Below are 27,248 nucleotides of genomic sequence, written 5' to 3' on the forward strand. Positions count from 1 at the left end.
TACATGTTTGAAAATTTCCATCAGACCAGAGGAAATTAGAACATTTTTCCTTCATAAACTGAAGGGAAGATTATACAAATTTGTTTGGAATAGATTGAACTGTAACTTGAACACGAAAGCTGTAAGTCATTTCAGCATCTGGCTGGATACTCTCATGGATTCTAATGTTTTATTTATGGACCCTTGCTAAAGAGGTGTTTAAAAGTTCACACTGCTAAAATGGCAACAATTTCAAGGTTGAACATGTTAAAACCCTAACCCTAACCCTAACCAACCAACCAACCAACCAACCAACCAACCAACCAACCAACCAACCAACCAACCAACCAACCAACCAACCAACCTTTCTCCCAACCAGCTCAGTTCCAACCAACCTTTCTCCCAACCAGCTCAGTTTTAGAATCACCCAACAACTTCTCAGAGTCATTTAAAAGCCTTACTGGCAACATTGACACAGGATGTTCAATGTGTCTTCCATAGTTTAGAACTGCAAGGAGCAAGTCTTTTATGGTGATTGGATTTGCCAAGAGGCTGCCTTGAACCCTAAAAAATATAGAGATTTTTTATGAGGAGTGGGTTGACATCCCTGCTGAGATAAGTGCAAAACTGGTAAACAGCTGCAAGAAATGCCTAAAGTTTCTTCACCAAGATCATTTATCCCTCTCAATGAGATGCAAACAGTTTTAAACTCTCATGTAATTTAGTCCATTGAATTCAAAATGCTAATTTCTTTTAGTAAAAGACCAAACATCCCTCTGCTGTTTGTCAGAAAACATTTGTTTATCATCTTCCAGAAGTATTCTCCCTCACTTCCTCTGCCCATTGTGGAAACCAACCTGAAAACCAACGTCATACACAATATATACAACATGCTCAAAGACATTTGCCACAACTGATCTTCAGTTTTCTCCATTTCACTGCATAACTTTAGTCCAAAACTATCTGTGACTTCGGTTAAGTCACTGCAGACCTCACAGGGAGGAAAGCTCAGGCTCTCATCAGGGGATGTTAAATGAATAAAAACCAGGGCTTTTAAATTCGAGAGCACTCATCAGCTCCTGTGCTTTTGTCTCATTTTCTTCACAGAGGATGCCCATGAGGTAACGCCGGGGTGTAAACAACAGATGGTTCAGTATATCAGCAGTAAGCCCTCGCCTCTTCAACTTAAGTCCTTTACTGGAGTATTGTTTAGAGAAAAAGGAGCACAAACTCCTCACATCCTCCATCTTCTGCTTTGGAAATCTGGATGACACATCTTGACTTTTTCAACTCTGATTTTTCATAATTAATCATCTGAATCTAGTTTTTGGTGCATCTTTCTCTTCCTGTATTATTTGAGCTTTTGAAGTACTAAGTAGATGTTCCCAGTTGTAAACACAGGTCCTTGTTGCCATGGTTATGCATTATAACAATTGTCTGAAAGTGAAAAAAAAGAGCAGAAATCTTTCCAGCTACATAACATGTTTGGATGTTAGGGTAAAATAGTCCAAACATGCAATACAACTCAACCAAAACCATTTTGAATAAAAGTAAAAGAACAAATCGAAACTAACTTTTTTCAGTTGGCTTGCATTTTGTCTTACTTTTTTCTTATAACAAGTCACAAAAAGTTGAAATTCTACCCGATTTTTTATGTTTTTTATTTTTTTCATTTGACCTAATTCCCTTCCTATAAAAACTTTCAGAAGTGATTTAGATAGCAAGCGTTGTAAAACAATTCAAACAACAGGAAGTCTGATCAACCAATCACAGCTCGAGTTTCAGCCAATGGGCGTTTCCCGCCGCTCCGGAGAATTCTGGAAAGTTCCATTTGCGGTGAAGGAGCGGAGAAGCTAACTTAACTGTCACTAGATTCCAGGAATGTTGAAAACATCAGCAGTTAAATTAAATATCGTTTTTGGGGATGCCACTGTTGGACATTTTGGGCAATTATTTAATAAAAACAACATCAGTATTTAAAGAGGACGTCCTAGAGCCGAATTTATCGAGTCCAGGCCTGGTTTAAGTTGCTAGCTAATTTCAGGTTAGCAGCAGGAGGAATGAGCAAGTTGTGCGGAGCGTTTGTATGTTTTTGGACATTTGTGGGCTTCTTTAGCAGCTTAAAGAGAGAAGAAACTCAGTACATGGATCGGGGTGGTAAATGTCTGTTCGTCTTATGCTAGCTTTAATGCTAGCTACAGAAGCTGAAATGCAGGGAACCAATTCTGAAGACCCAAGGACCGGATGTGGAGGAATTACAACTGCAGAGGTGAGTCAACCCAATTTTTAACCCCCAATTATTTTGGGCTGGTTTTGCTGCATTTGTTTTGACTACTAACATATCGTCACCTTCTTAAAATAATTGCCTAAGTCATTTTTTTTCAAAAATGATTTTTTTGCCTAAATCATCTTTTCATGATGCTGGCCACCTCTGGTAAAATTGCCTACATCCTCAATTAAACAGATCATGCCATTCTACCCCTTTTGTATAATTGCCTATGTCAAGAGTGTGACTTAGGCAGTTTTATTTTGCCTAAGTCACCAGACAAATTGACTTAGGCAATTTTAGAAGTTTTCAAGATGGTGGATGATTCAAGGAGACGAAAATTTTACACAGCTGCTGATGCTATTTCCAAGATTCTGGACTCTTCCCATGTTGGTAAGTGAAGATGTTTACTATAATATACACTAGGCTATCAAAATTACATAAAATGTGATCTTTTTATTCAGTCTTTTCAGTGAAAATTTTAGTTTAGGAAGCTAGCTAAAAATGCTCTGTGATAGACTGGCGGCCTGTCCACGATGTATCTTAATACAATTGACCTCAAAGGCAATTCATGTTTGTCAGAATAATCACACATTTTTGAAAGGTTTGAATATTTTTTTTTCCATTTTGGTAGGAGATGCACTTAACATTGATGACACTAGTCTGTCCCCATCTACTGAGGATGACGATGAGATCATCAATAAAGAGATGATGGAGCATGTTGATGCACCATCTGCTCCCATGGATAAAGTTAAAGATGCCAAGCAGACACATCCACACCAAGAAGAGGCGATATCAAATGATGATGGTGATGATGTCATTCAAGATCCAGACTATACCCCAACCTGTGATGAGTCCTCCTCTCCTGAAGATGAAAACAGCCTATTGTTAAGAATTAAAAAGTGAAGAACTTGATCTTAGCTCGTTAATTAATTCTTAGTCCCGAATTCCTGTGTCTGTGTAAGTGTGCAGAAAGAAAAGAGCAATCATACGACGTCAGACTTCAGATATTCAGAGTTTTATCCAGAGAAAATCAATGCAAGAAGAATGTTACAATAAGCACCTCACCTAGAATATCAAAAGTCCAAGACATTACAGAACAGAGACAAAGAACTGAGTAAAAAAGACAGAAGATGCATCTCCGGGAAAAACTCTCACCCAGCACAAAGAGATTCCAACTTCTGCTGTAAACCAAATCATTTTATAGAATGCGTAATCTCATCATTTAAATATATGCATTAGGAGGTGTGTTCTTTTCCTTTGTGTGGGCTGTCTCAATGTTAATTTTATTACCTCCTGCTAAAGAGCCCCAAAAGCAGATATACGGCAAACCCTTCTCGTATCAGTCGCTGTCCAGTTTGATATATGATTGCAGCTGCAGCGCTATCTGTGCCTCAAAATGTTTTCACAAGAAAGTAGTTTGTATTTTTAACCAAGCTTGCACACAATGTAATGCTAAATAATGACTATAAGTTTGGATCTAATAAGTAACTATTTAAAAACATGCTTAAAGAAATATAGTTAATTCTAATATAGATAAAATTATTATAAAAAGTTTTAAGATCCTAGTGAACTTTTGAACCATGCTAAGGAATTTGTTAATTGCCTGGCATATAGGCTCCTTATCTCAAGAGATCCAAGGAGTCTAGGCCTATGTTTTCTGTTTCTTCTGTCTGATCCTCCTTTTAAGAATTTATCTGCATTTCAGAGATTGAGCCGTTGTTTTTAGTTTCATCTAAATTTATATGAACCTAGAGTGTACTTTAACTTTCTATGTTATATTTTATATGTGTCAAAGCTATCCTGTGCAGTATTGTGCTAACTTAAAATTCTATGTCAACATTCCCCCTTTTGATCTCTTTAAAAAAGAGATCACCTAAAGTATGACCATACTTACCTGGGAGCAAACACATAAGGATTTAACAGAAAGATTAACATTCCCCCGACAAACAAAACCCCAAAAAATAACAAGACTTGATCCCCCAGTCACATCAAAAAGAAGAAAAACATACATCACATAACATCAATACAAAATCACAAAAACACTTCCTGTCACCTAAAAGCAGTAAAAAACATTCAACTATGCACCAAAATAACAACAGTAAAACAAACAACATGAAAAACACAACAATGCTGTGAAGAGAAAAATAACACCAATACATACAGTCACACACTTATATTAAACAATAATGTCTTTACTTCTTTATGTTGCTTCGTGTCCATCGAGTGTTCCTGAAAGATATAAAATCTTTGGTGAAGAAAAATTAAAAAGACTGACAGTCATAAATAGGAAAAAATAGGAAGAAATGTTCGCAACAGTTCGCAAGAGTTCGCAATAATCGGCAACTCCTTTCTTCTTGATCCCGACAGTTTTAGCAGGCGTCCATCCTGAATATGCGATGCTCACTGAATATTGGATTATTATGCCAACACCGTGAGTGTAATTAAGGGATTTCATCCTCTCATTCAATCAGAGAAAACCCAAAAAGGATTATTATGCCTGTTTTGGGCCTCAAAACGTTGAACTCCAGGAACCAGAACCTATAGCAGGAATAAATCTGCTATCCTTCTGGCCCAGAGTGTTGCTCCTCCTCTGGGTCTCATGTGAAGTGAAGATCCTCTGCTGGCCCCATCAGAACCAGGTCTCTCATCCACCGTCAGTCGGAGCGGCTCGGACGTCCTCTCCATGACTTGGTAGAGCTCAGTGAAGCAGGAGTCAGACTACTGCCGTTTTGATGACCTTCAGCCTCACCCAGGTGTATCCTGATGCAGATCACTTCTCCGACCTCTCCTGTGACCCCTGGTACTCCACAAACTCCGCTGCTATTAACTGTAACTCATCAAACAAATCTTTTATGAGATAAATGTACAGGGTTACCTGTCCATCTGGGAGTTCTGACGGCTGGCCTGGAAATCTTCTGATCTCATGCTCGTACGAAGAGAAAGCCCTGTTAAATTATTAATGGACATCCTAACAGACAACAAAGCAACAGGCAATATAACAGGCACTGCAACTACCCCATTAAATTTTGTCTGTGCACAGATTGTAGCCAATTTTGTATTTTGTTCCATTCAATCCCCACGTTTGCCTGCAACTTATGGATAATAAATTGTAAAAAATAAAATGATTCAAACCCAGGATTTTGTTCCACTTCCTGGAGATCCTGATACCTGAAATGTAGCATCAACCTACCTCATTAGTTCCTGGAATCCATCACTGGAATCTAATAAGTAATCAAATCCTTGTGACAGTTAATTGTACTCCTTGTATAAAAAAAATCTTGAGAAATGGTTTCAAAACACCTCAATACCTACCTGTGAAAACCTACCCGTGTCGTTCCCTGTGTTACCTGGAAAAACATTAATTCTAATATTTACGAGGAGAATCACCTTATCAACCGGACCTGTGACGGTTTCTCTTATGATTCGGGCCACCACACCCAAAAATGATGGGCCAAGGCCAGAGATTACTATAGTGACATTTATTTTCTATCTGTTCAGTGTATCAAAACAATTAAGCAATTAAGCACTTCCTTCTAACTCAAATAAACTATTAAAGTATAATACAAGAATATAATAAATAAAGTTGTAATTAAAATACACTCCAAAAGAAATCCTGGGAAAATGTCTGACTGAAAATAGATTTGAAAGCATGCCAGCCAAGAAACACACGTGCACCCACAATGAACCGTCTCCGTTTAAGCTGCAAAAATAAGTTTTGGATTGTGCATATTTGTGTATATGTGCGGGCTGGATGGCACATACTCTTTAATTAGATGTCATCTCATGATGGCTCTTCTTCCCTTCCACATAGATAGTTCTTCTGGCAAAAACTCTGTTGATGTTGAATGATTTTACCACGTGGTTCTGTTCCACCTATTCAATCGCAATACTTACCATTTACAAACTTTTATATTTAAGCATCAACAGTCCTTGCATGAATCACCACAGAAGCAATGCTTTCTCCAGCTCTCTCAATTCAATCTCATGTTTTACTGGAGAATTATCTGCTCTCCCCCTTTTTCTGAAACAGAACTGCAAAGAACATCAGTTATGTTATAGAAAAATCCAAATTAAACGGCAAATTATAATGAGGTATAGCCAAATGTGCAGCAGCAGATAGCAGGAGATCATCAACATACTAAACCAAAATCACATCTACTGAAAAATACACAACTAGCCAAGTACCATTACAAAACCCAATTAAACATTCCTAAATAAAAAAAAAAAAACCTCTGTGGCAGAAGTACATACCACGGATATTCACCTTGTGTAAGGAAAGAAAACACATCTCTACAACCCTGGCAAGAGAAAAACTAAATAAAGCGCTATCAAAATCAACATAAAAATATAAGTCAGAGAGGAACCCAAAAGTACTGACCGGCACTACAAGGTTACCAAAGTCAAAACAGTCTTCTACAAATCATGTGTCCTGCCAGTTGTCCTATCTTCCTGTCTCCAGAAATGGCTGTAAATCAAATGGGAGGACGAGGTTGTAAAACCAAATGTGATTGGTGTGATGTCAAACAGACTGTGATAACGAGGGAACAAAAGACGTCCCAAAACCAGTGTTTACACAGACAATTCTTGTTTGTTATATTTTATACGTGTCAGTCGATGGAGAGAAAAAATAGAGGAGGAGAAACTATAATGTTCAAATTCAAAACATATAAAAGGCATTTTACCACACCATCTAAGTCCTGAACTGTATTGCTGTGTTACAGAACCAAGAAACGTGTTACTGCTTCGTCCTGCATGTTAAACCAATTGTACCATAGTCAGACAAACTGCGGCAGCAACACTCTCTGGTGCCACAAAATAACCTGAGAAACTACTGTCCAGCCCCTGCCAACTAAATGTTCCCTCAACTTGCTCCTGATACCATTCAGACTGGTTAATCCTAAAAACAGAATGACATGAGACAGGTCAGACTTCTGCCCGTAGGTGTAAGTGCCTGGGTCGAGGGTTTCCAGAAGGGGTGTTCCTCCAGCGGCTGCAGCAAAAACAGTTCAGCAGTGCAAGCCGCAGAATATACAGTCACAGCAGAATGCATGTCGAAGGCATCACAGTGTTCATAGAGGTGGCTCCAGCATCCACCAAAAATGACAACAAATGTCCAGTTACTCTCATGCTGATCAGGAGTTCTCCCATTAATCCCTCCTCCACAAGTCTCTGTGGGGTGTGTTCATAAACTGAACTGTGAGGTCAAAGTCCACCATGTCCTGAGACCATTGCAGCATATGGGGGTGTGCAGGAAGCAGGACACACAACACATCGTCTTTCAGCAGATGATGACGGCCCATGGGGACACTGCAGAGCTCAATGTCCCTCCTCGCCAAGGCAATGACAAGTGTTGAAGCACACTCGTCCTCCATCCACCCCTTTACCTGACACCTGACCATCCGGGCATCTGCCTGCGACTGCCATGTCAACCTGAAAACTGCAGTCTGCCAATTCGGAGCCAAGTACATACGGGGACCAGAGCGTGTGGCTGCAACAGGAGCCTGAGTGAAAAATAGACAGTGTAAGAGCAGCAGCCACCATGGCCACACCCACAAGTGATATTTTGTTTTGTTTATGCACTGAATACCAAGCATCCACTAACTGGAGCTGAAGCAATCGCTAGTGAAGTCCCCTTTTCCACCCAGTTACTCTCCATAGACTGAAACATATGCAAATTATTCAACAAATTATTCCCCATTAATCAACATCACCACCAGTCAAATCTGAATTTTTGTGTTATCAAATATAGACACGGAGGGAGGAACAACAGGCAGCACATCCAGTCGAGAATGCTCCTACAAATTATAATAAAAATATAGTTTATAGTTTCTCAGAAAAAACAATATCCCTTCCACAACTCTATGGCCTCATATAAAAACATATAGGGATGTATGTAAATGTCCTACAAAAATTTAGAAAAACACCCGGAGCGGCAAAAGAGAAAATAAATTCCCCAGGTCCGCATCCAAAACAGCCAAAACTAAGTAAAAATGTGTGTGGTCAGTGAAAAAAAATGGAAGGTTTAGCGCTTAATGCAAAATCATAAATATTTAGTTGGAGGTGAACCTAAAAATCTGAAATTCCCCCAAATCAAATTTAAATCCCTCATAAGTAAATAAAAGACATTAATCCACAACACAGCACCAGTATTAAAGTCCAAAAGACAAACTTCCTATTTGAACGGAACAAACACCAAAAACAGTTTCACATTTGTTCTCCAGAGGTGTGACTGATAATCAGCATGACAAAGGAGACACGTCTAAGAAACGGGACAGCCTAATAGTCTGTCAGCCAAGAGTCTAATATTTTAGTCATTATACAATTACTTTTATTTGTTTCTCATTCATTAGATTTGCAATATGACACGCACCAGACTATGACGTGTGAAACTAGGCCCTGCGAAACAAGACCACTCACTAATTTAACTTCCAAATGTTTGTGCACAGATGCTGAAAGCTGCTTCTCTCTTGGTTCTGGCTCTGCAAAATCAGAACCAGAACCAGAACCATAGTCTGGAAAGTTGATACAAACAGCAGATCTTCAGATGTATTGTGGTGCTAAACTGGTCAGTGATATGTAAACTAACAACAGTATTGTAAAATATATTCTTTGAGCCACAGGGAGCCAGTGAAGGGATTTTAATACTGGTGTAATGTAATCCAATCCTATCCACAGACAATCACACCTCCCTTTTTTTTTTTTTATATATCTGTTAAGAGGCGGAACTAGGCAAAACACTTGTAATCCGATCTATACAAATCAACAGGCTTAATTCTAATCACCATAGAAAAACTACCAACAACACATTTACTTAGCAAACATTTATGCAGGAGAGAGAAAAAACAAAAAAATGACCCTGCAAACTGGTCCTACCTGTAAACTCTAATCAACAACTAAAATATAGGCCAGCACTGCAGAGAATGGAGTAGACTGAGGTGCGACAAAACCTCAGACACCGCTCTAAATTTAGCATTATTACTACAACTCACCGGTTCCCCATAAAAAGTCACAGATAACAATCATTGTATAAAGAAGTGTTCAATGTCTGGCCAACTCACCAAAACGGGTCCACAACTTTCTGTCCTGTGTCGCCTCCTGTAAACTCACAGACGCAGCTGTCCAGGGAAAAATTAGCCTGCAGTTGTTCTGCAGACACAATGTGTAACAACCAACGACCTGCCTACGTGTAACAGACAATCAAAATGAAAATATCACTTTATGACTGACTACATCTGCCATGACAACTGTAAAGCGAGCGGAGTCACATCAAACGTAACAAGCCAACTGCTGAATTAAATGCTAATGTAGCTCCGTACATGCGCCTGTACCGTAAACCACGAGACAGAGGCAGAGTAACAAGCTAACACGTTATTATTAAAATCAACCGCCATATAAGCACATAGCCTGATAAAAATATCATCAGTATTATTAATATTAGAGAGTATTATTCTTATAATTAGTTCTCAAATAGTATATAAGCACAAACCGCGGCAAAATAACACAACACTCACTCAGCAGCTGCAAACGCCGTCTCCCATACACACAATAACATACAGAGAGCCGTACAACACACACAGACAACTGCGACACTCACACGGCCACCGCACAACAAACACACAGACAAACAACGGCTCAGTCACTCCGACACACAAACAGATAACGTACTGACATAAACACAAAGACAAAAACACAAAGACACGAAGACACGCCGGCGAAACAACACAAACAGACAAAAAACAGCGAAAACACACGAACAGACAAGGTGGTCAACACACAGGAAAAAAAAAACAAAAAAAAACGTCAACACACAGAGACAAACGAGGAAAATTAAGAAAGATAAGAAAGCAAAAGGAAAGTCCCTATTGTTATCGATAACAGAAGAGTTTAATTCTTTGGGGCCCCAATGTCTCTTGCACTTCACTGCACATCACTTTCATTTTCAGCACTAGTTGCTGCGGAAGGAGACCGTCTCCCAATTTAGCATAAGTCCTTTCAAGCTCGGGCAATAGCTTAAGTGATTCAACTTTTAAATCTGGAGGTCCTTTCGATCCAGAACAAAACTGGAACGTGGTGATACAACCGTAGCCAATTCTCATAAGCCCTGCGAATAATCAGCTGCTTTCGGAGCGAACCAAAACTCCAAGGTCGATTCAAACCTTTTCCTGTCTCACACCCCATCACACAGGCTCCGTTAGAGTGTAGTAAAATCTCAGGTCGGACCAACCTAGCTAAATCCACACTCCGTCGAGTGTGGTTGAGGCGCGCCACTGCCAACTACGGGTGTGTAACCAGCTTATCTAATGGTTCAGTAGAATAAGAAGAAACAAAACAACACAAAGAGATCACACACTAACCAAGATCAGTCCGCGGGGATAGCCGCGCTGCAGATCACTCCGCAACGTTCCAGCTGAGCTCCACAGGCTAACACAAACAAACAAGTCTCCACTGCAACACACACAGAGACACAGAGAAAAAGGACCGGACGAAGCCCCCAATTGTTAAGAATTAAAAAGTGAAGAACTTGATCTTAGCTCGTTAATTAATTCTTAGTCCCGAATTCCTGTGTCTGTGTAAGTGTGCAGAAAGAAAAGAGCAATCATACGACGTCAGACTTCAGATATTCAGAGTTTTATCCAGAGAAAATCAATGCAAGAAGAATGTTACAATAAGCACCTCACCTAGAATATCAAAAGTCCAAGACATTACAGAACAGAGACAAAGAACTGAGTAAAAAAGACAGAAGATGCATCCTCCGGGAAAACTCTCACCCAGCACAAAGAGATTCCAACTTCTGCTGTAAACCAAATCATTTTATAGAATGCGTAATCTCATCATTTAAATATATGCATTAGGAGGTGTGTTCTTTTCCTTTGTGTGGGCTGTCTCAATGTTAATTTTATTACCTCCTGCTAAAGAGCCCCAAAAGCAGATATACGGCAAACCCTTCTCGTATCAGTCGCTGTCCAGTTTGATATATGATTGCAGCTGCAGCGCTATCTGTGCCTCAAAATGTTTTCACAAGAAAGTAGTTTGTATTTTTAACCAAGCTTGCACACAATGTAATGCTAAATAATGACTATAAGTTTGGATCTAATAAGTAACTATTTAAAAACATGCTTAAAGAAATATAGTTAATTCTAATATAGATAAAATTATTTATAAAAAGTTTTAAGATCCTAGTGAACTTTTGAACCATGCTAAGGAATTTGTTAATTGCCTGGCATATAGGCTCCTTATCTCAAGAGATCCAAGGAGTCTAGGCCTATGTTTTCTGTTTCTTCTGTCTGATCCTCCTTTTAAGAATTTATCTGCATTTCAGAGATTGAGCCGTTGTTTTTAGTTTCATCTAAATTTATATGAACCTAGAGTGTACTTTAACTTTCTATGTTATATTTTATATGTGTCAAAGCTATCCTGTGCAGTATTGTGCTAACTTAAAATTCTATGTCAACACTATCTATGGTGGCAACAACTTTAGAACAGCAGGATGAAGATGATGAATTAAAAGATGGAGGCAAAAAGAAAAGACATAAACACCTCAGTCCAAGAACATGGAAGCAAAATGAATCCAAGCAGAAACGTCTGAAAGGAATGTCATACCAGAGCAAAAGTGGCAAAGAAATAAGTGCAAAGACTATGGGTCCTCCATGCAACTCCAAGTTCTGTCAGCGAGTCTCAACTCGAGACTGCCAAGTCCTTACAGAAGAGCAGCGGCAGTGGGTATTTGACAAGATTTGGGCAATGAACACCTGGGAAGAACGTCGGTTATATGTCACCACTTTGGTCACAAAGACTAGCATGAAGCAAAAAATAGTTACTGAGGGATCCCGACAAAATTCATCATTTTCTTATCAACTGAAGCTTGAAGATGGAACAAGTGTTAAAGTGTGCAAGGCACTTTTTTCTTCTACACTTGGTCTCCCTGAAAGAACCATTACAAAATGGCTGGATGACCTCATCAACCCTGAAAAACAAGCAGAGGTGCCATCAAAATCTGGACCCAAAAGTGGCAAGCATACAAAGGTTGAAACTGATGTCAAGGATTTCCTTAAGAACTGGTTGAGGGACCTCCCCAGTGTTGACTCACACTACTGCAGAAGCACAGCTACCTACAAAGACAAGAAGTTTCTTTATCAAGGCACAACCATCTCCCAACTACATCGTGAATATGGACAGGCAGCTGCAACTGCTGGAGTGAGAGCTGTTGGAATCCAATATTTCACAGCTGTGTTTCATGAGGAGAAATACTCTGTATTTATTCCAAGAAAAGATCAGTGTGATGTTTGTGTTTCATTCAAACATGAAAATATCAGTAAGGCTGCATACGACGCACATGTCACCAAGAAGGATGAAGCGAGGCAAGAGAAATCTAGGGACAAGGATTCTGCTGATGAAGAGAGGTCCGTTTGGACAATGGACTTGCAAGCTGTGCTGCTGTGTCCAAAAACCCAAGCCAGCAGTCTGTATTACAAAACAAAACTGCAGGTCCACAACTTTACCCTTTTCAACTTGAGATCAAAGGAAGGGTACTGCTACGTTTGGGACGAATCAGAAGGTGACCTCTGTAGCGAGGTATTTGCACATCTTCAGTATCATCATTTTGAAGGTGTGATCAAAGGCCATCCAGACCTCAAGGAGATCATAGTGTGGAGCGACGGTTGCGGTTATCAGAATCGCAATACATGTGTAGCGAATGCATACTCTGAGCTTGCAAGGAAATATGGGGTGCTAATAACCCAGAAATACCTTCTTGCAGGTCATACACAAATGGAGTGTGACAGTATGCATAGTACTATTGAACGAAAATTAGTTGCAGATATCTTCACCCCAAGAGACTATTCCGTTGTACTCCAGACTGCAAGAATCAGGCCATCACCTTACTATGTGAAAGTGCTCAAGCACGATGAGTTCCTGAAGCTGAATGGATCCTACTTCTTCAGCATCAGACCAGGCAAAAAAGCTGGAGACCCGACTGTGCATGACTTGCGGGCTCTTCAGTTTAGCAGTGAAGGCAAGGTCCATTTCAAGCTGTCCTTTTCAGAAGACTGTGTGGGAAGAACTGCCACAAAGGGTGCAGGTGCCAAATGGGCCAATGGCATGGATACGTTTGTTTCCGTGTGCTCTGCCAATCAAAGAGAGAAAGTTCCAGGACCTCCAGTCAATGAAACCCATCATGCCTGTTGAGTGTCATCACTTCTTTTACAATTTGCCACACTAAAAGGCATCAGACAAGAACCCAGCAAAGAAGAGATGAAGAAAGTAAGGAGAAGTGGAAAAATGCACATACCTCCTCAGCATTATGTTTTGTTAGTTTGTGCTGTAAAATTGCCTAGGTCACAAAGGCATGTTCAAAAATTTGCCTAAGTCATTTATTTCTGTCATGTTCCATGTTTGACTGACCTTGCTGTTTGTATGTCAAAAGACATCTGTTGTTACAACTTTTTTGATTAAAATTGTTTGTAAATATCATTTATTCAACAAATGGTTCAGTTTTTTGTGTCTCCTGAAAAATTGCAAAAAATGACTTAGGCAATTATTTTAAGAAGGTGACGATATTGTGTGCTCTTCATTTTAAATGTATGGGGCTAAATTGGTGTCATCAAGTTTGATGAAAAAAAAATAAAATAAAACTGATTAAAAAATAAAAAATAAATTGAAGAGTAATTTTTGAGCTGAAAAAACAGGGAAAAAAAATCAGTTTCAAAACCTATTTTTTTTTAGCATATAACAAATTCCAAATGCGTCACTTACGGTTTTGTTTTTAGATTTTATCCATCCAGTTACATTTTGCTCCACAAATTGGAGCTGGAACTGGAAACAGCATCAAGTCTCTGAAATAAAAAAAAATGTTTTGTTGTCTATCAAGATTTAGCCCAAATCAGATCAGATTTTTTGACTGCCAGCTGTGACACAAGAAGACTTAATGCAGTTGTGACAGGAGGGGGTAGAAATTTATATTGTTTTATACCGTGAAACAGTCTCTTTTTTTTTTTTTTTACCATCACACGTTGTTTTAAACGACATAAAGAAGCAGTCTAGTAGAGATGCAAAGCTCCCTTATTCTTTGTATCCCTTAGATTTTGAAGAGTTGGGCGATGTTTTCCCCTTGGTCTCCCAATTTATTTACGCCCATATTGATTGCGATGGTTCCTAGCGATGCGTGGCCGCAGACAAATGATTGGCCCACACTGGAATATCGACTGTAGAAACCTTTATTGTGCTATCATCACACATGCCTGCAAGCCGTTTTCTGCAGGCGCTGCATATTTTATGCTCACAATCATAAAAGCAGACAAGCAGAATTATGCATCAACACACACAAACACACACCTGCATCCCTCCATCCTCTGACACACACTCCACACTTGTTTCCTTCGCCCCCTGTTGAAATGAAGCGTTGAGTGAGACTGGCTTTGTGAAAAACGTGCTGCTTTCCTGCACACAGCCTTTGCTTCAGCTTGTCTAATCCATCAGATGTGGTAAAAACGCTGGGCCAGCCGTTTCCACTAAATCCCCTTCCATCAAAGTCATCAGACGAGAGCTACGTCTGTCCCACCAACATTTACTCAGCTCCGGTTTTCTCACCTTTTACAGGCGATGCCTTGGATTCTTTAAAAGCAAAATCTGTCAAGTATTATTGACCCAATTTGGCTCTTTGGACCTGAACATGCAGATGCTATAAGCGGAATTATATAGACAAGTTCCTCGCTGTTTAGAACTACCATTAGTTTTAGCTGACAACTTGTCAACATAATATGCTAAATCTTAAACTTATGTATGGCAAGAAAAAGGATTTAAGTACTTTTCTAGTCGTATATAGGTGACAGCCATCTTGGTAGGTGCCATAGCTAACTGTCATGACAGTTGCCATGACAAGAATAAACAAGCCACAAGCTTAGAACTGACTCTTGCCTCATTTCTGTCTTACTTAAAAACAATTTAAGTACATTATAACTGTTATTTGATTACAATCTTTGAGTATTGTACCCAGCTCTGTGTAATATAAGATAAGGAAGTAGTTACTGTTGCACTTCTGAACTAGCAAAATTACCTTAGCTAATGTATTTTTTATTTGCTCGCTAAGACGTATGTGTGGCTTTGTTAGTACATGGACTTACTCTGCCAGTCAGAACCTTGTCATTCACACAGAGTTTGTACGTCCTTTACAAAGCTGTTTAAATGTTTATTATTTGGTCAGTGGGTTTCAGGCCTTGAAGCTCCTCCATGGTGTACGCAGTCTTCGTGTCCACTAAGTAGTGAACCATTTCATTTTATGAGATCGAAGGCAACTTGTCCACATTCTTAGACATTTTTTCATTATCTGTCTCATATGGGTGATTTTGACAGCCATTTTGTTGATTTATCTTTCTCTTGCTCATTGGTGTCAAAATATTTTCTTTTTGTTGGTCTCTTAGTCACTGTTCATCTATGCTGTGCGCTTCTTATGTTAATAATACATACATCTCCAGGCTTTATTTTAATGAGATTGTAAAAAAATTGTCTTTTCATCCTGCAGCGTTGTGCACATGCGCAAAACTTCTGGATGTGTCAACGTGTCTGTATGACATCTCTTTGCAGTCCCTCTGTTTGATGTTTCTTTTCCAAATTGTTTTCACTTGTTGTTTTCCAAAACTATTGTGGGGACTCCACATTTTTGCAGCTGTTAGGATTGTTGCCTTTCTGGACTTCAAATTTCAGCGTGGTACCGTAGATTCCTTGCACTGTTGGAAACAATTTTTCCTTTTTAATTTTTTTCCAAGTGGCAAATAAAATAAACGTCAGTGTCAGGAAATCTTGCATTGGTGACATCAGCTGGCTATTTTCCTCTTTTCTCTGTTTGTCATCTCTGCTTCCATCACTCTGTGACCTTTAGCAGTTTGGGTAACGTCATTAGTGTCTGGTGTGAACATCTGCCATGAGACTCTGTCCAACTGGATAAATATTACATTAGTATGAAAAATGCAAGTTTATAACATTTAGAATATGTTAGCTAGCTATTGTTTTTGTTTTCCAAAAAGTCTTTGCACCGATTGTGCAGCCTTAATTTAGTCATTTTCTTATGTAGAAATGTCATCGTCTATAGAAGTTAAAGTTTATTGATCTCTGAAAATGTGTTCTTGCATCAGTATGCCATTAGTGTTACATTACTTGAAAATGGTATCAAAACAATAATGTTGTTGTTGTTTATAGCAATAACTTCTGGAACAATTCATCTTCCAGAAAAATTTGTCGGGACAGAGCCAGTCGTAGTGCATTTATGTTTTATAAATCTACATAATTTACCTTTAAACAAAATGCAAACTTTTTTGTCCTAACATTAATTAGGACAAGAAAGAAATATTTTTTATATATTAAAATGAAAAATTCCCAGGACTAGAAATTGCGATTCTCCTACAAATATATTATTTTTTCTGCACCTTTTGTCATTAGTACACTCTTGAGCTGAATGGAGCTCATGATGTGAAACATTCCTACTGGTGCTACAGTATTTCAGCAGTGTCAGTAACACCTGATTCATATTTCTGTAGCAGCTGCTACTGCTAGCATCCGAGCCTGCATGTCTGCCTCCCCGAGAGCCATCGATCTGTTTACGCCTCTCCGCCTTAATGAATGCACCATGGAGGCTGGATGTGTGGCGTGACAGATTAAAGGAGGCTACGCTCACAACAAAAATGTGTAATTCTCAGAGCAGGTGTCATGCAGCTCTGTGTTTAGATAAGCAATTTCTGACCCCAAATCCGGCTTTATCCGGACTTCAGTGGATGGACTTATCTATCAGACAGACCTGCAGGTTTATCCAGCTGTTACAACTGCTGCTCTGTCTCAGAAGATCTTAGGATGGAAAAACTGGAAAAGCATAACATTTAGATCAGTTGTTGAGAAGAATGGGGAAGACAAAATAGATTGTGACACCAGTTTTCTCATAAAAGAAAAAAAAGTAATTTAACAATATATTATTTTCTTGACATGTTTCCGTTTATTCTTTTCAAGATGAATATCTTTGTTGTTTAGGAATCTTTTGAAACTGAATCTTGCCTAACTCGCAGCGGTAACATAAAATAAATTAGTCTATTCTAAGAAAAAAAGTTATATTGCCAGAAAATGCCATATGTAAAATGGGATATTATTGTTGCTGTAGAAAAAAAAGAAGTAAATTTCTGTCAAAAAAATCAGAAATTTTTAGATTAATATCAGAAAATTTTCTAGAAAAAAACGTGGAAAATTCTCAGCTCCCAAAGTTAAAACTTTTGAGTTTTGAAAATTAGGAAAATAAAGGTTCATTGCAATTTAAAATGTATTGATCTTTGAAAATGTGTTTTTTCATTGTCATGCCATTATTACCATTAAAGTAGTTGAAAATGGTCTCAAAACCAGAATATGAAAGTTCATCGCAGTAACATCTGCGACAATTTATCGTCTAGGAAATTTGTTATTTTAGCAGATTTAGTTGTGTCCCAAAATTGAGATTGAAATTTCTGAAGATCATTGCTTTACCGATCAATTTGGATTCACAATGGAATGAGTAATTGGTAAAACTCCACTTTCTGAATGAGGTGAATCAGAAGATAAAGATTTATTTTAGAGAGAGCAGCTTCATGCTGCTGCTGGTTTCCTGTGAAGTGCTGGAGGATGCAGAGTGACGTCTGCTGGCAGCTCCCCTGTGAAATCCTGTAATCCCACACCGATGATGACAGCTCCTGCTCTTCATCCTCCTGTTTGATGGCGTAGCCTGAGGCGAATCCTCCGCCCTTTCCTTCACCCGGCGATGGCGACTGACCTCTGAAGCACTTTATCAGGACTTCTTGCCCCTTAAATCCTCCTCAGACCTGGCCGCCTGGCTGAAATGTTTTCCCGTGGAACTAATAGAATTAAGTTCTCATGTAATGAAAGGAAATGGGTTTTTAATTTGTGTGAAATAGCTGCAGGGCACTGCCTTAGCAGAATGAAATATTCATATTTCCCCCAAACTAAAACACAGGAGTTCAGAGTCTTACAAAAAGGTGCTGCTGCTACTCAGACATTTATTTCTGTCTCAATGTCCTGCTCAGATCGGATGAAGGACAGAGCAGACACGTTAAGGACAAACCCTGGAGAGACTGAAGCCTTTTATAGGAAATCTATATCTGGTTATCTACTGAAGTCAGAGGACTGAAACGGCTGAAATAACGAAATGTTTCTGTCTATATTTTGACCTACAACTAACAATATCACAAAAAACCAAAAAGTAAACAAAAAGAATATATGTACATCTAATTTTTAATTCATAAAATAATCTAAATTACACCATAGTCATATCTATAAATATAACGATAGTAAACATTATTAACATTTTTGTAGTGAGGACTGACACAGCTGAAATAAAAATTAAAAATGTCTGATTATATTTTGAAGTTCCACTAGCAATATTTATGGGAAAAACCAAAAACCAAAAAAACAAAAATCAAACAAACCAAGAAAAAAATTACATGTATATATTTAATTTATCATGTAATCTTAATTACAGCAGCTGAAAATATAACAAACTGCAAGTTTAGTCTCCAATTGAACCAAATCTACCGGTGAGAAAACACCTTAAGTTGTCGTTGTCCCATGAATACATAATCAGCTCAAATCATCAACCCTCCACCGGCATATTTGACCATTTGTATGAGATGTGTGTACTAATATACTGTGTTTGCTAGAAGGAAGAGAATATTTGGAGGAAAAATGTAGACAAATATACGTTTCACTCTTCATGTGTCAGATTGGCTTGACCTGCTCTTGTCTCCAGAGCCTGGGAGTTTTCTTTCCGCCCCCTAATTTCCAACAGAGCGAAGTGTTTTTCTATTCGGCATTAGGGGATGATTCAGTGGGTTTGCTGCGGTTTACCCTCAGTAGGATTAGAGCTGCAAGGCTTCTTATTATCGTAAAGCGTTTGAGCTCCATTGTCTGTTAGGGAGAGCAGTGGAGCTTAAGACAAAATTAGCCCCACAGAGCCTTTCGGTGGCAAAGCTCTTTCCTGGAAATGGCCGTGGGAGAAGTCGACAGCGGGGCAAATGTGAAGGAGAAGATGCTATGGTGTTGCATCTGGATGTGAGGGATTAATTTATACTGCTAGATGGCGCAGAGCGGGGCATTGAGGAGGAAAGAGGCTCCAGGATGTGAGCTGTATGTGCTGAAAAATGATGAGATGTATGCTGAAGAGATGAGAATACAGTAGAAGTGAGTGCAGATCCTCTTTCTCATTTTTGATAGTTTGGGAAACTACAAAATGACATTCAAACTATATAAAAAAGTTTAACTTTCTTTTCCACATATTGTCATTGGGGAACGGTAGCAAAAACAAGCTAATTATATCAAAATCCAGTCATGTCAAACGTTTAAAGATCAGAATGTTTTCAGGATCTCTTGACTAATGCAAAACCAACCAAGTTTGTGGTTACCCCTCAACTCTAATAGGCATTCATACCAGCCCTGCTTTAATCTAACTCCAGTGCATTTGATTTAAAAGTCTGGTTCGTTTGGCAATGTCTGAATGCATAATCACCCGAAAAGCAATCTCTGATCTGCCTACAAACATAAGTTTATACTCGGATGAAGTGAATTCTGGTGCAGTTCGGATACCTATGTGAACGCCAAGCGGACTGGAGACCACTTCTAAAACTGGAAATGGACGACAATGGAATTCCTAAAACAATGAGTCCAGCACTAACCGTTAGTGTACAAGGCTAAAGAGTGCTAACCATAAGTCAAGAGCTTTTCAAGGACTAAGAATTCATACCTCTTTGCGTAATCAAAGTATTTTTGGACTGGGTAAATTTTGAACATCAAATAATTTCCCAGTTGCCCCCGAACACCACTGCTGATGTCTTTGCTTGTGGTGTTTTTATGGAGGTGCTCACTCTAAACTTTGGCTTAGTTATTGTTCAACAACAAACATTTTTAAAAAAAAAGCTTTTATTAACAAGAATACAAAAAATATCTACATTTACACACCACTTGGTGTGGTATGACTCACCGTATTGAATTCAAGTAAATTTGCCCAATTCAATAATGAAAAAGCACTTTTTACATTTCTAAAATCCTTCTCATATTTTGGTGTTTCCGTCTCTTGGATTTTTTTTTTCCTTAAAAGTCTTTTTTGTTCTTTATACATTTGGCACTTATTGCAGGTTGATCAGTGTCCCTGCAGCCCAAACGGTTGGAGGGTTCCACCAGAGAAAAGCAAAGTGACGGTTGGAGCCTCTCCGCTGTCGGACTCCGTTTGGCACAGCGGTGGGATCGGAAACGAAAGGCGACTTGGTCGTGTGCTCGTTCAGATTTCTGTCAAGATAAACCTCTACCCTGCCTCAGGGCAACATCTTTATGCTTTCAAGAAAACTGGGAATTAATACAAAGGGGTGAAAATGACAGACAGTATCACAATAAACACATTGAAGACCCATAAGAGAATACAGCGTTACTGTCAATGTATATCACTGGATTGGACATCACTTATCAGCTGGTATAGATAGTGTTGCCATTTCTGTACACTGAGTCATGTCCACAAGCCGTACCAGTTGTGTTTCCATTGACCACAAAAGTGTGGTCAAAGATTTGCTTAATGGAAACATAGCAATTTCAGAAAAAAGAAATACTTCTTTTTTATAATTAATAAGTTTTTGCACTAGCATCAAGTGACTTTCTTTGGCTGTATTGAAATTAGTTTATTTCGTAAAACTGCAATGGAAACACCTTTTTTGCAATCACAGGAATCACATCAACAACTGGATGTTACTACTGGCAGAATCGACAAAGAAGACGACAGGAAGTAGTAGTAGGAGGATGAAGGCATGGCATGAGTTTTCAGGACTGCTCCTGTGAACAATCTTAGTCAGGTATTAATTGTGTTCGTATTTAATGTAAACACCGAAGTTGCAAAATTGTGGGTTTTTTGACATTAGGAGAACATTGAAGAAGTTTAGCCCACGTTTGAAATGGAAACAGACTTATTTCTTATCTGATTTTTATGAATGTCTTAATTTAAAGCTGAAAATGTTTTAATATGTACAGTATGTTATTCTCCCTAAATACACATTGGTAGACAGTTTAGTTTCTCTCTATTCAGTCAAGATGCAAGAGAGAACTAAACAAATTTCTTCTTTATAGTTTAATTTTACATAAATTGCTGGTTTACTTTACAAAATACTTAATCCATTTTGATGATTGTTATGAATATTGTGACATTCTGCAAACAAAAAAGGCATTTAGCTCAGCTTCTGTCGTTTATTGAACTTTTAGAAATTACAGCAGCTGCAGTGCACTAGTGACTGACACGATAGTAATGCAATGTCCAATCCAGTAATTTATACCAATGGGTGTGACTTTAAGAAGCATTGAAAGCTCCTTTCTAGAAAACCGAAGGTGTCTACTGTCACAACATATGTGATTTTAAAGTTTACGCACAGTGCTAGTTGAAGAACCCAAATAAATTAAAACATAAATACAAAAGTTGAAACAAACGAGTAAATTAGGACCAAAAACACATCAAAACACTGACTTTCTCTCAGAAGAAAACATCTCTGTGGTGCAGGGAATTATCATCTCCAGCTCAAACACTTTGAACCAAAGGGGCTCTGTCTCTGGGTGTTTCAGACCCAAGGAGGGGGTTAACATGTGCTTTGAAGCTGTTCCTCTACCGGGCCCCATGAGGCTCAAAAACCCAGCCCATCTTTGAAGAAGATTTAAACCCAGCTCAGACTGCCTCTGCAGGCGAGAAGGCCTTTAAGGCTGCTGATAATCCAGCCTTCGGATGTAGAATACGGGCGTCCCAGCTTTGTCTTCTCATTTGTGTTTTGCCTTCCTTCTTCTCCTACCACATGGGAGGCGTGTTTGTCTCCAGCACTCCATACATCTCTGCCAGTTTTTTAAAGCGTGGGCCCCAGTCGTTCAGGTAGTCGTACTCATGGTCGGCATTTGATGTTCCCGACTGCAGCGAGCTGAGCGACTCGGCCACCGAGCCTTCGCCTTCGTACGCGTACGTCTGCAGGGAGTCGTACGGCGGCGCGCACGGGTCCAGGTCGGCCTCCAGGAGCTTCGCCAGCACGTAGCCGTGGACGTTGCTGTCCTCGCCGCTGCCCACGCCGATCACACACGGCTGAGGGACGTAGCGCGACAGGCTCTCGATCTCCGGCATCATGTCCTGCCGTATCTTGCCGAGAGGGTGGTGCACTTCCCGGGGGTTCCACATGGCGGCGATGTCAAAGGCCTCAGTGTCCTCCTCACCACCGCCTTCGTCGTCGTAGCGAACGATGTTCTCATGCACGTTCTCCTCCTCGTCGCAGAGGTAGGGCTTTTTACGATGTGTCCGCAGGGAAAGCATGAGGAGAATCATCACTGGTGAAAAGAAAAAAAAATAAATTGGAAGTAGGCACAATACCTTACAGGAATATTTATGTACAATTTTTTTTATTTTTGTACGATACATTTTTTATATTTTTAACACTTGTACTACCACATTAGTCTGGAATTGCGGCTGTCATTCCTTTCAAAACAAAAATCTACTGTAGTACAATGGGAAGTATAAAAATTTTTGGTGTTTAAAGATTTAATTTTTAATTAAATCATAAAAAATTTGAATAATTGTTTAAATCAATTACTTCCTCAGCGTTAATATCTGTATAAAAATGTAAAACTGGTCCCTTTTAATATTTGGTTAAGAGCTGTTGGAAAAGGTTCAAGGAGCCACTGGTGGCTTTGTTCAAGGAAAACCACAAGAAACAACTTGTTCTGGAAGTTTTTTTTTTGCACAAGTTGCAGCCCTAGCTGCTCACTCACCCAGCAGGACGAAGATGCAGGCCAGAATAGCAATGAGCGCTCCTTTGCTGAGGCTGGCAGGCAGGCTGTAGGCCTCGGCGTTGCACGACATGACGTTTCCCTCCTGGTCACAGCTGCACACCCGGATTGTCAGAGTACTGGTGCTGGTCTGCATCGGCTGCTCGCCATCGGACACGAAGATGGGCAGGTAGAAGACGGTCTGGTCCTGCTGGGACCAGCCGCCGCGGCGCGTCAGGATCCACGCCGTGTTGTCTGAAGACAGCAGAGATAAGGTTCAGCTCTGACAGCTGACTGTAGGGAAGGTGAAAATCTTAGTCCAGCATTCGGTCGACATTTTTAAAGCCACCTTTATCAATAGATCTCTTTTTACTGGAGACCTCTTGAGGTTTTTAGAGCTGGATAATAATTTTTCACAGTAATGAATCATAAGAAGCTCAAGAGTCACTGAATTTTTTAGGGATGAAACGATTAATCGTGATTAATCAATTGTCAAAATTATCGTTGACTGATTTTGCAATCGACAAAGACTAAATAAAAGCTCATTTGCTGAAAAAACAACACAGTTAAAGGAATTATTGAACCAAAACTGTACAGTTAATTCATACAATATGCATTTAAGATAAAATAAACCTTTTTATCTGAAAATATGTTGCAGATAAAACTTATTCATCTGAAACAGTGGCAGATTCAGATTTAGCTTCACCAGGTTCAAATTATGTAAAAAAAAAAAAAAATCCATTAAGCAACTTTTGCTTTCAACCAACTTTAGTTGTGCAGCACATTTCACCAACAAAGCAGTTTAAAGAGCTTTACGCCATAGAAACCATAATAATGAAATACTGACCAACATATTTGATGTGCATGAATTAGAATGATGGCACTTATCAAAATGTAATGTTTGTTCAATTGTTGACTGTATGGTGTTTTCTTTATCACTATAATTGTCTGTTTTCTTTATGCACAGCACCTTGAACCATCTTGCTGCTCAAATGTATTATACAAATAAACTTGACTCGATTGATAAAAACACAAAGTTATTGAAGACGACATATTGCACACGGAGTAAACATTACATTTTACCAAGGGCCATGGTTACACGTCAAACTTTTTGTCAGTGGTTCTGTCCAATTATTAATCAATATAAAATTATCAACAGATCAGCAATACATGGCATTGACAAGTCAAGCAAAGCCTGAACTTTACTCAAGTGTTTTTTAGCTTTAGCAAACATTTTACTGCTTAGAATGCTTATTTTCTTATTAAAAAAACTAATTAAATTGTTTTTGTGCAACTTTTAATCTATTTCTAATATTGTAAAAAAAAAAGTCTTTGGGTAAATGAAAAATCTGCAGAAAGCGCCAGTTTTTCATCCGATTAATTGATTACTAAAATAATTATTAGTTGCAGCCCTAGAATGAGTGGGGATGAAGTATCTGCAGTTTTCATAGTAATTAGTCAGAGATGGTTGTTCAGGGACATTACAGACAAGCGACACTTATAAGATGCTCATACTGCAGCTGATTGAGGAGATTAATAATATGTTAGTTTTTAGTACTTTATTATGGTAGAAATTGAATCTATAAAACTAATTTCACACTGAATTTGGGTAAAAACTATAGAGAGTTACTTATTTCCTTAAACGCAAGACCTAAAAACTGAAAATGCTGTAAGTTTACTACAAAAACGCATCATTTTACAAAGTATTTTGTGTAGTTTCTAGTGCACTTGAAACCAGACAAAACTAATGTACAAGTAACTTTTTAGCAAGATGTGGAGCGGGTACTGTTAAAAAAAAGAAAAACAAGCAAGACGACCAATTACAAGAAAAACAGAAATCAGTACAATAAATAAAATGGATGATATCTGTAGATGAAATTGCTGTAAAATAATCAATAGGATGGAAATGGTAAAGTTCATTTATACGTATCAGGCAATTGATTTATTGAAGTTCCAGTTGCAGTTGCAAATTATTTCACTTATGACACAGGAAAAATTTCTTGTTTGCCAGAGAAACTAGTATTTATTTTTAGCAATATTAAGGAATTATTTATTTAAAACAAGTTCCTGAACCTGGTGAGAAGTTACTTATAAGTTAGTTTTGTCTTATTTTTAGTGTACTAACATTACACTTTTTCAAGAGAATGAAAGAATTATTTCCTCAAAACAAACTCTTCTATCTTCCTGAAAAGTTGCTTGTAAATTTGATTTCTTATTTCTAGTGTACTAGAAATCTGCACACCAGACAAAAGCTACTTGGTAAGATTTTGTTTTTGCAGTTGCCTTCGTACAGTAGACAGTAGAGGCAGAGCTGCCTGAGCTTCGTTTGTCCTGTACTGGCAGCGGCAGGGACAGTTGGGATCGGCTCCATGCAGCTGACGCCGCCACACTCAGTGTTTCAGATCATCTACCTTGGTTGTCTCTCAGCGTGAAGTTGGGGTTGTTGGCGGCCTCCGGAGCCAAGCTGTAGTAGAAGCGTTGGCCCCCCAGAGGTTCGTCTGGATCCACCGCCGTCACGGTCTGGATCAGCTGGAACAAAGCAACAGGTGTGATTATTGCTCTGAGCCGCAGAGTTTCACTGGATTTTACTGGATGACTATGGAATAACAGAACATTCTCCAGTAATAATGTTACTGTTAATGTTCTTGGTAGGAAGAGAAGAGAAAAACAATAAATCATGCAAATGAAAATTATTGAGCTCGTTTTATAATTTGAACTATTGCTTACTGCTGATTAGTGACTATTGAATGATTATGGACTGTTTTAGGTAATATTTCTTTTTAAGCTATCCTACTTTTAAATTTAACCAGTTCTGCACAATTTGTTTGAGATCCACTGAAGTGCAAAAAAATTGATTTTATTTTATTGTTTGCCTTTTTAGGACTACAGCTGGTGTTGACAATAATATTGTCCAATAACACATAAGTACAGTCATATTTTCAAAATTTCTGTCAATCTTTAACACCAAAAAGCTGTTGGTTAGCTGGTGGAGATAGCAAGACACCTTTCAAACTGCATGTTTTAAGAATCACACGATGCTGCCCATTCAACACAACTCTTAACTTGTGTAAGTGTGAATGAACCAAACCATTAGAAGAGTAACTTTGGTCTGTACCTGTCCTGCTTTGGCGTTTTCACACACAAACGTCTCCAAGTAATGCGACAGCGACGGTGGATTGTCGTTGACGTCCAGCACCCTCACAGCCACAGACACGCTCGCGATCTGCGTGGGGTTATCTGCAAAAAACACCAAGATGCTGTAAGGTGTTGAGCTCCCGGTGGGACTTGCTTAATCTTCCCCTCATTTACTGCCAACCCGCAGCACATTACCGCTTCTCACGCTCCCATCACAATTCTATTACTCTTCATTACAGTCAGCGATTTGCATACCTTAACCAACTGTGTAATGGGCTATAAAAATACAATTAGAGGGCGGTAACTACTTTCTCAGGTTTCATCACACGATCGATCAGTCAGCAATGTGACTTTGATTCTGGAGGTCAAAGCTCCACAGGGTCTAATAGTGGCCGACCTACAGAGTGGGTTCGCTCTGCCTACTTTAAATGCCAACATTTCTTTCATTTACTGATTTCTTCTCAAATGAAAAAAATCTAGTAGGGTGTCATTTTTTTTTATTTTGCTGCTGATACAATTTGATTTTTTTCCCTTTGACTAAAAATGCATCTTGAAAAAGTATTTTTAAACTTTTCTATAGTTTGTGTCTTCATAACTTTAACCTTCAATCTACTTATTTGTGATTTTTTGTGATTGATAATCGCAAAGAGGTGCATTCCGATATTTGTGCTTTAGTTTTCATATTGATTAATAATCATTACTGGTGATCGTAACTATTTATCCATCTTGTTTTCAGATTATTTTTTATTGCATTGTGAGCAAAAAGAAGCATTGAGAGTAAAACTGTAACTTTATTTTGTCTGTTCTCTAAATCAATCGGCTCCCCTCTGTTCTCCCTGTTGGTTCTCGTTCTGCCTCTTCATCGTTTCCTCCTTCCTGACACGCTCTGCCTCACCAGGTCTTCCTACTGCTGCCCTCAACGTCTCACAAGAACAAAGAAACAAAGAAACAACAACAAAGAGCCGCCACACAAGAACTTATTTAATCAGCCGGTGATTCCATTACCGCCTCCTTTAAGGTGTGTCGAGCAAACAAAGACTCTTCCAGACAAACAAAGCCAATGGATGAAGGT

At 38.9% G+C, this 27,248-nt stretch overlaps 1 protein-coding gene and 1 long non-coding RNA gene across 3 annotated transcripts in view; one reads left to right on the forward strand and one right to left on the reverse strand.

Annotated features, from left to right (window-relative positions):
• Positions 1-1,831: 1,831 nt before the first annotated feature.
• The window catches only part of LOC129378910 (uncharacterized), a 154,684-nt gene continuing 129,267 nt past the window's right edge, over positions 1,832-27,248 (forward strand). Inside the window, exon 1 of the long non-coding RNA XR_008608109.1 lies at positions 1,832-2,248. This is a non-coding gene — a long non-coding RNA (uncharacterized LOC129378910). The remainder of the gene's footprint in view (positions 2,249-27,248) is intronic.
• The window catches only part of LOC129378909 (cadherin-20-like), an 82,842-nt gene continuing 75,769 nt past the window's right edge, over positions 20,176-27,248 (reverse strand). For both annotated transcript variants that reach the window (XM_055059411.1, XM_055059412.1), the window contains exons 9-12: positions 26,157-26,278; positions 25,453-25,570; positions 23,045-23,296; positions 20,176-22,603 (exon numbers count right to left, since the gene is read on the reverse strand). In XM_055059411.1, the coding sequence (XP_054915386.1) occupies positions 22,080-22,603; positions 23,045-23,296; positions 25,453-25,570; positions 26,157-26,278 (1,016 nt within the window). In that variant the 3' untranslated portion in view covers positions 20,176-22,079. The remainder of the gene's footprint in view (positions 22,604-23,044; positions 23,297-25,452; positions 25,571-26,156; positions 26,279-27,248) is intronic.

Source organism: Poeciliopsis prolifica, unplaced genomic scaffold (assembly GCF_027474105.1).
Source record: "Poeciliopsis prolifica strain line A6 unplaced genomic scaffold, Auburn_PproV2 SCAFFOLD054, whole genome shotgun sequence".
NCBI lineage: Eukaryota > Metazoa > Chordata > Actinopteri > Cyprinodontiformes > Poeciliidae > Poeciliopsis > Poeciliopsis prolifica.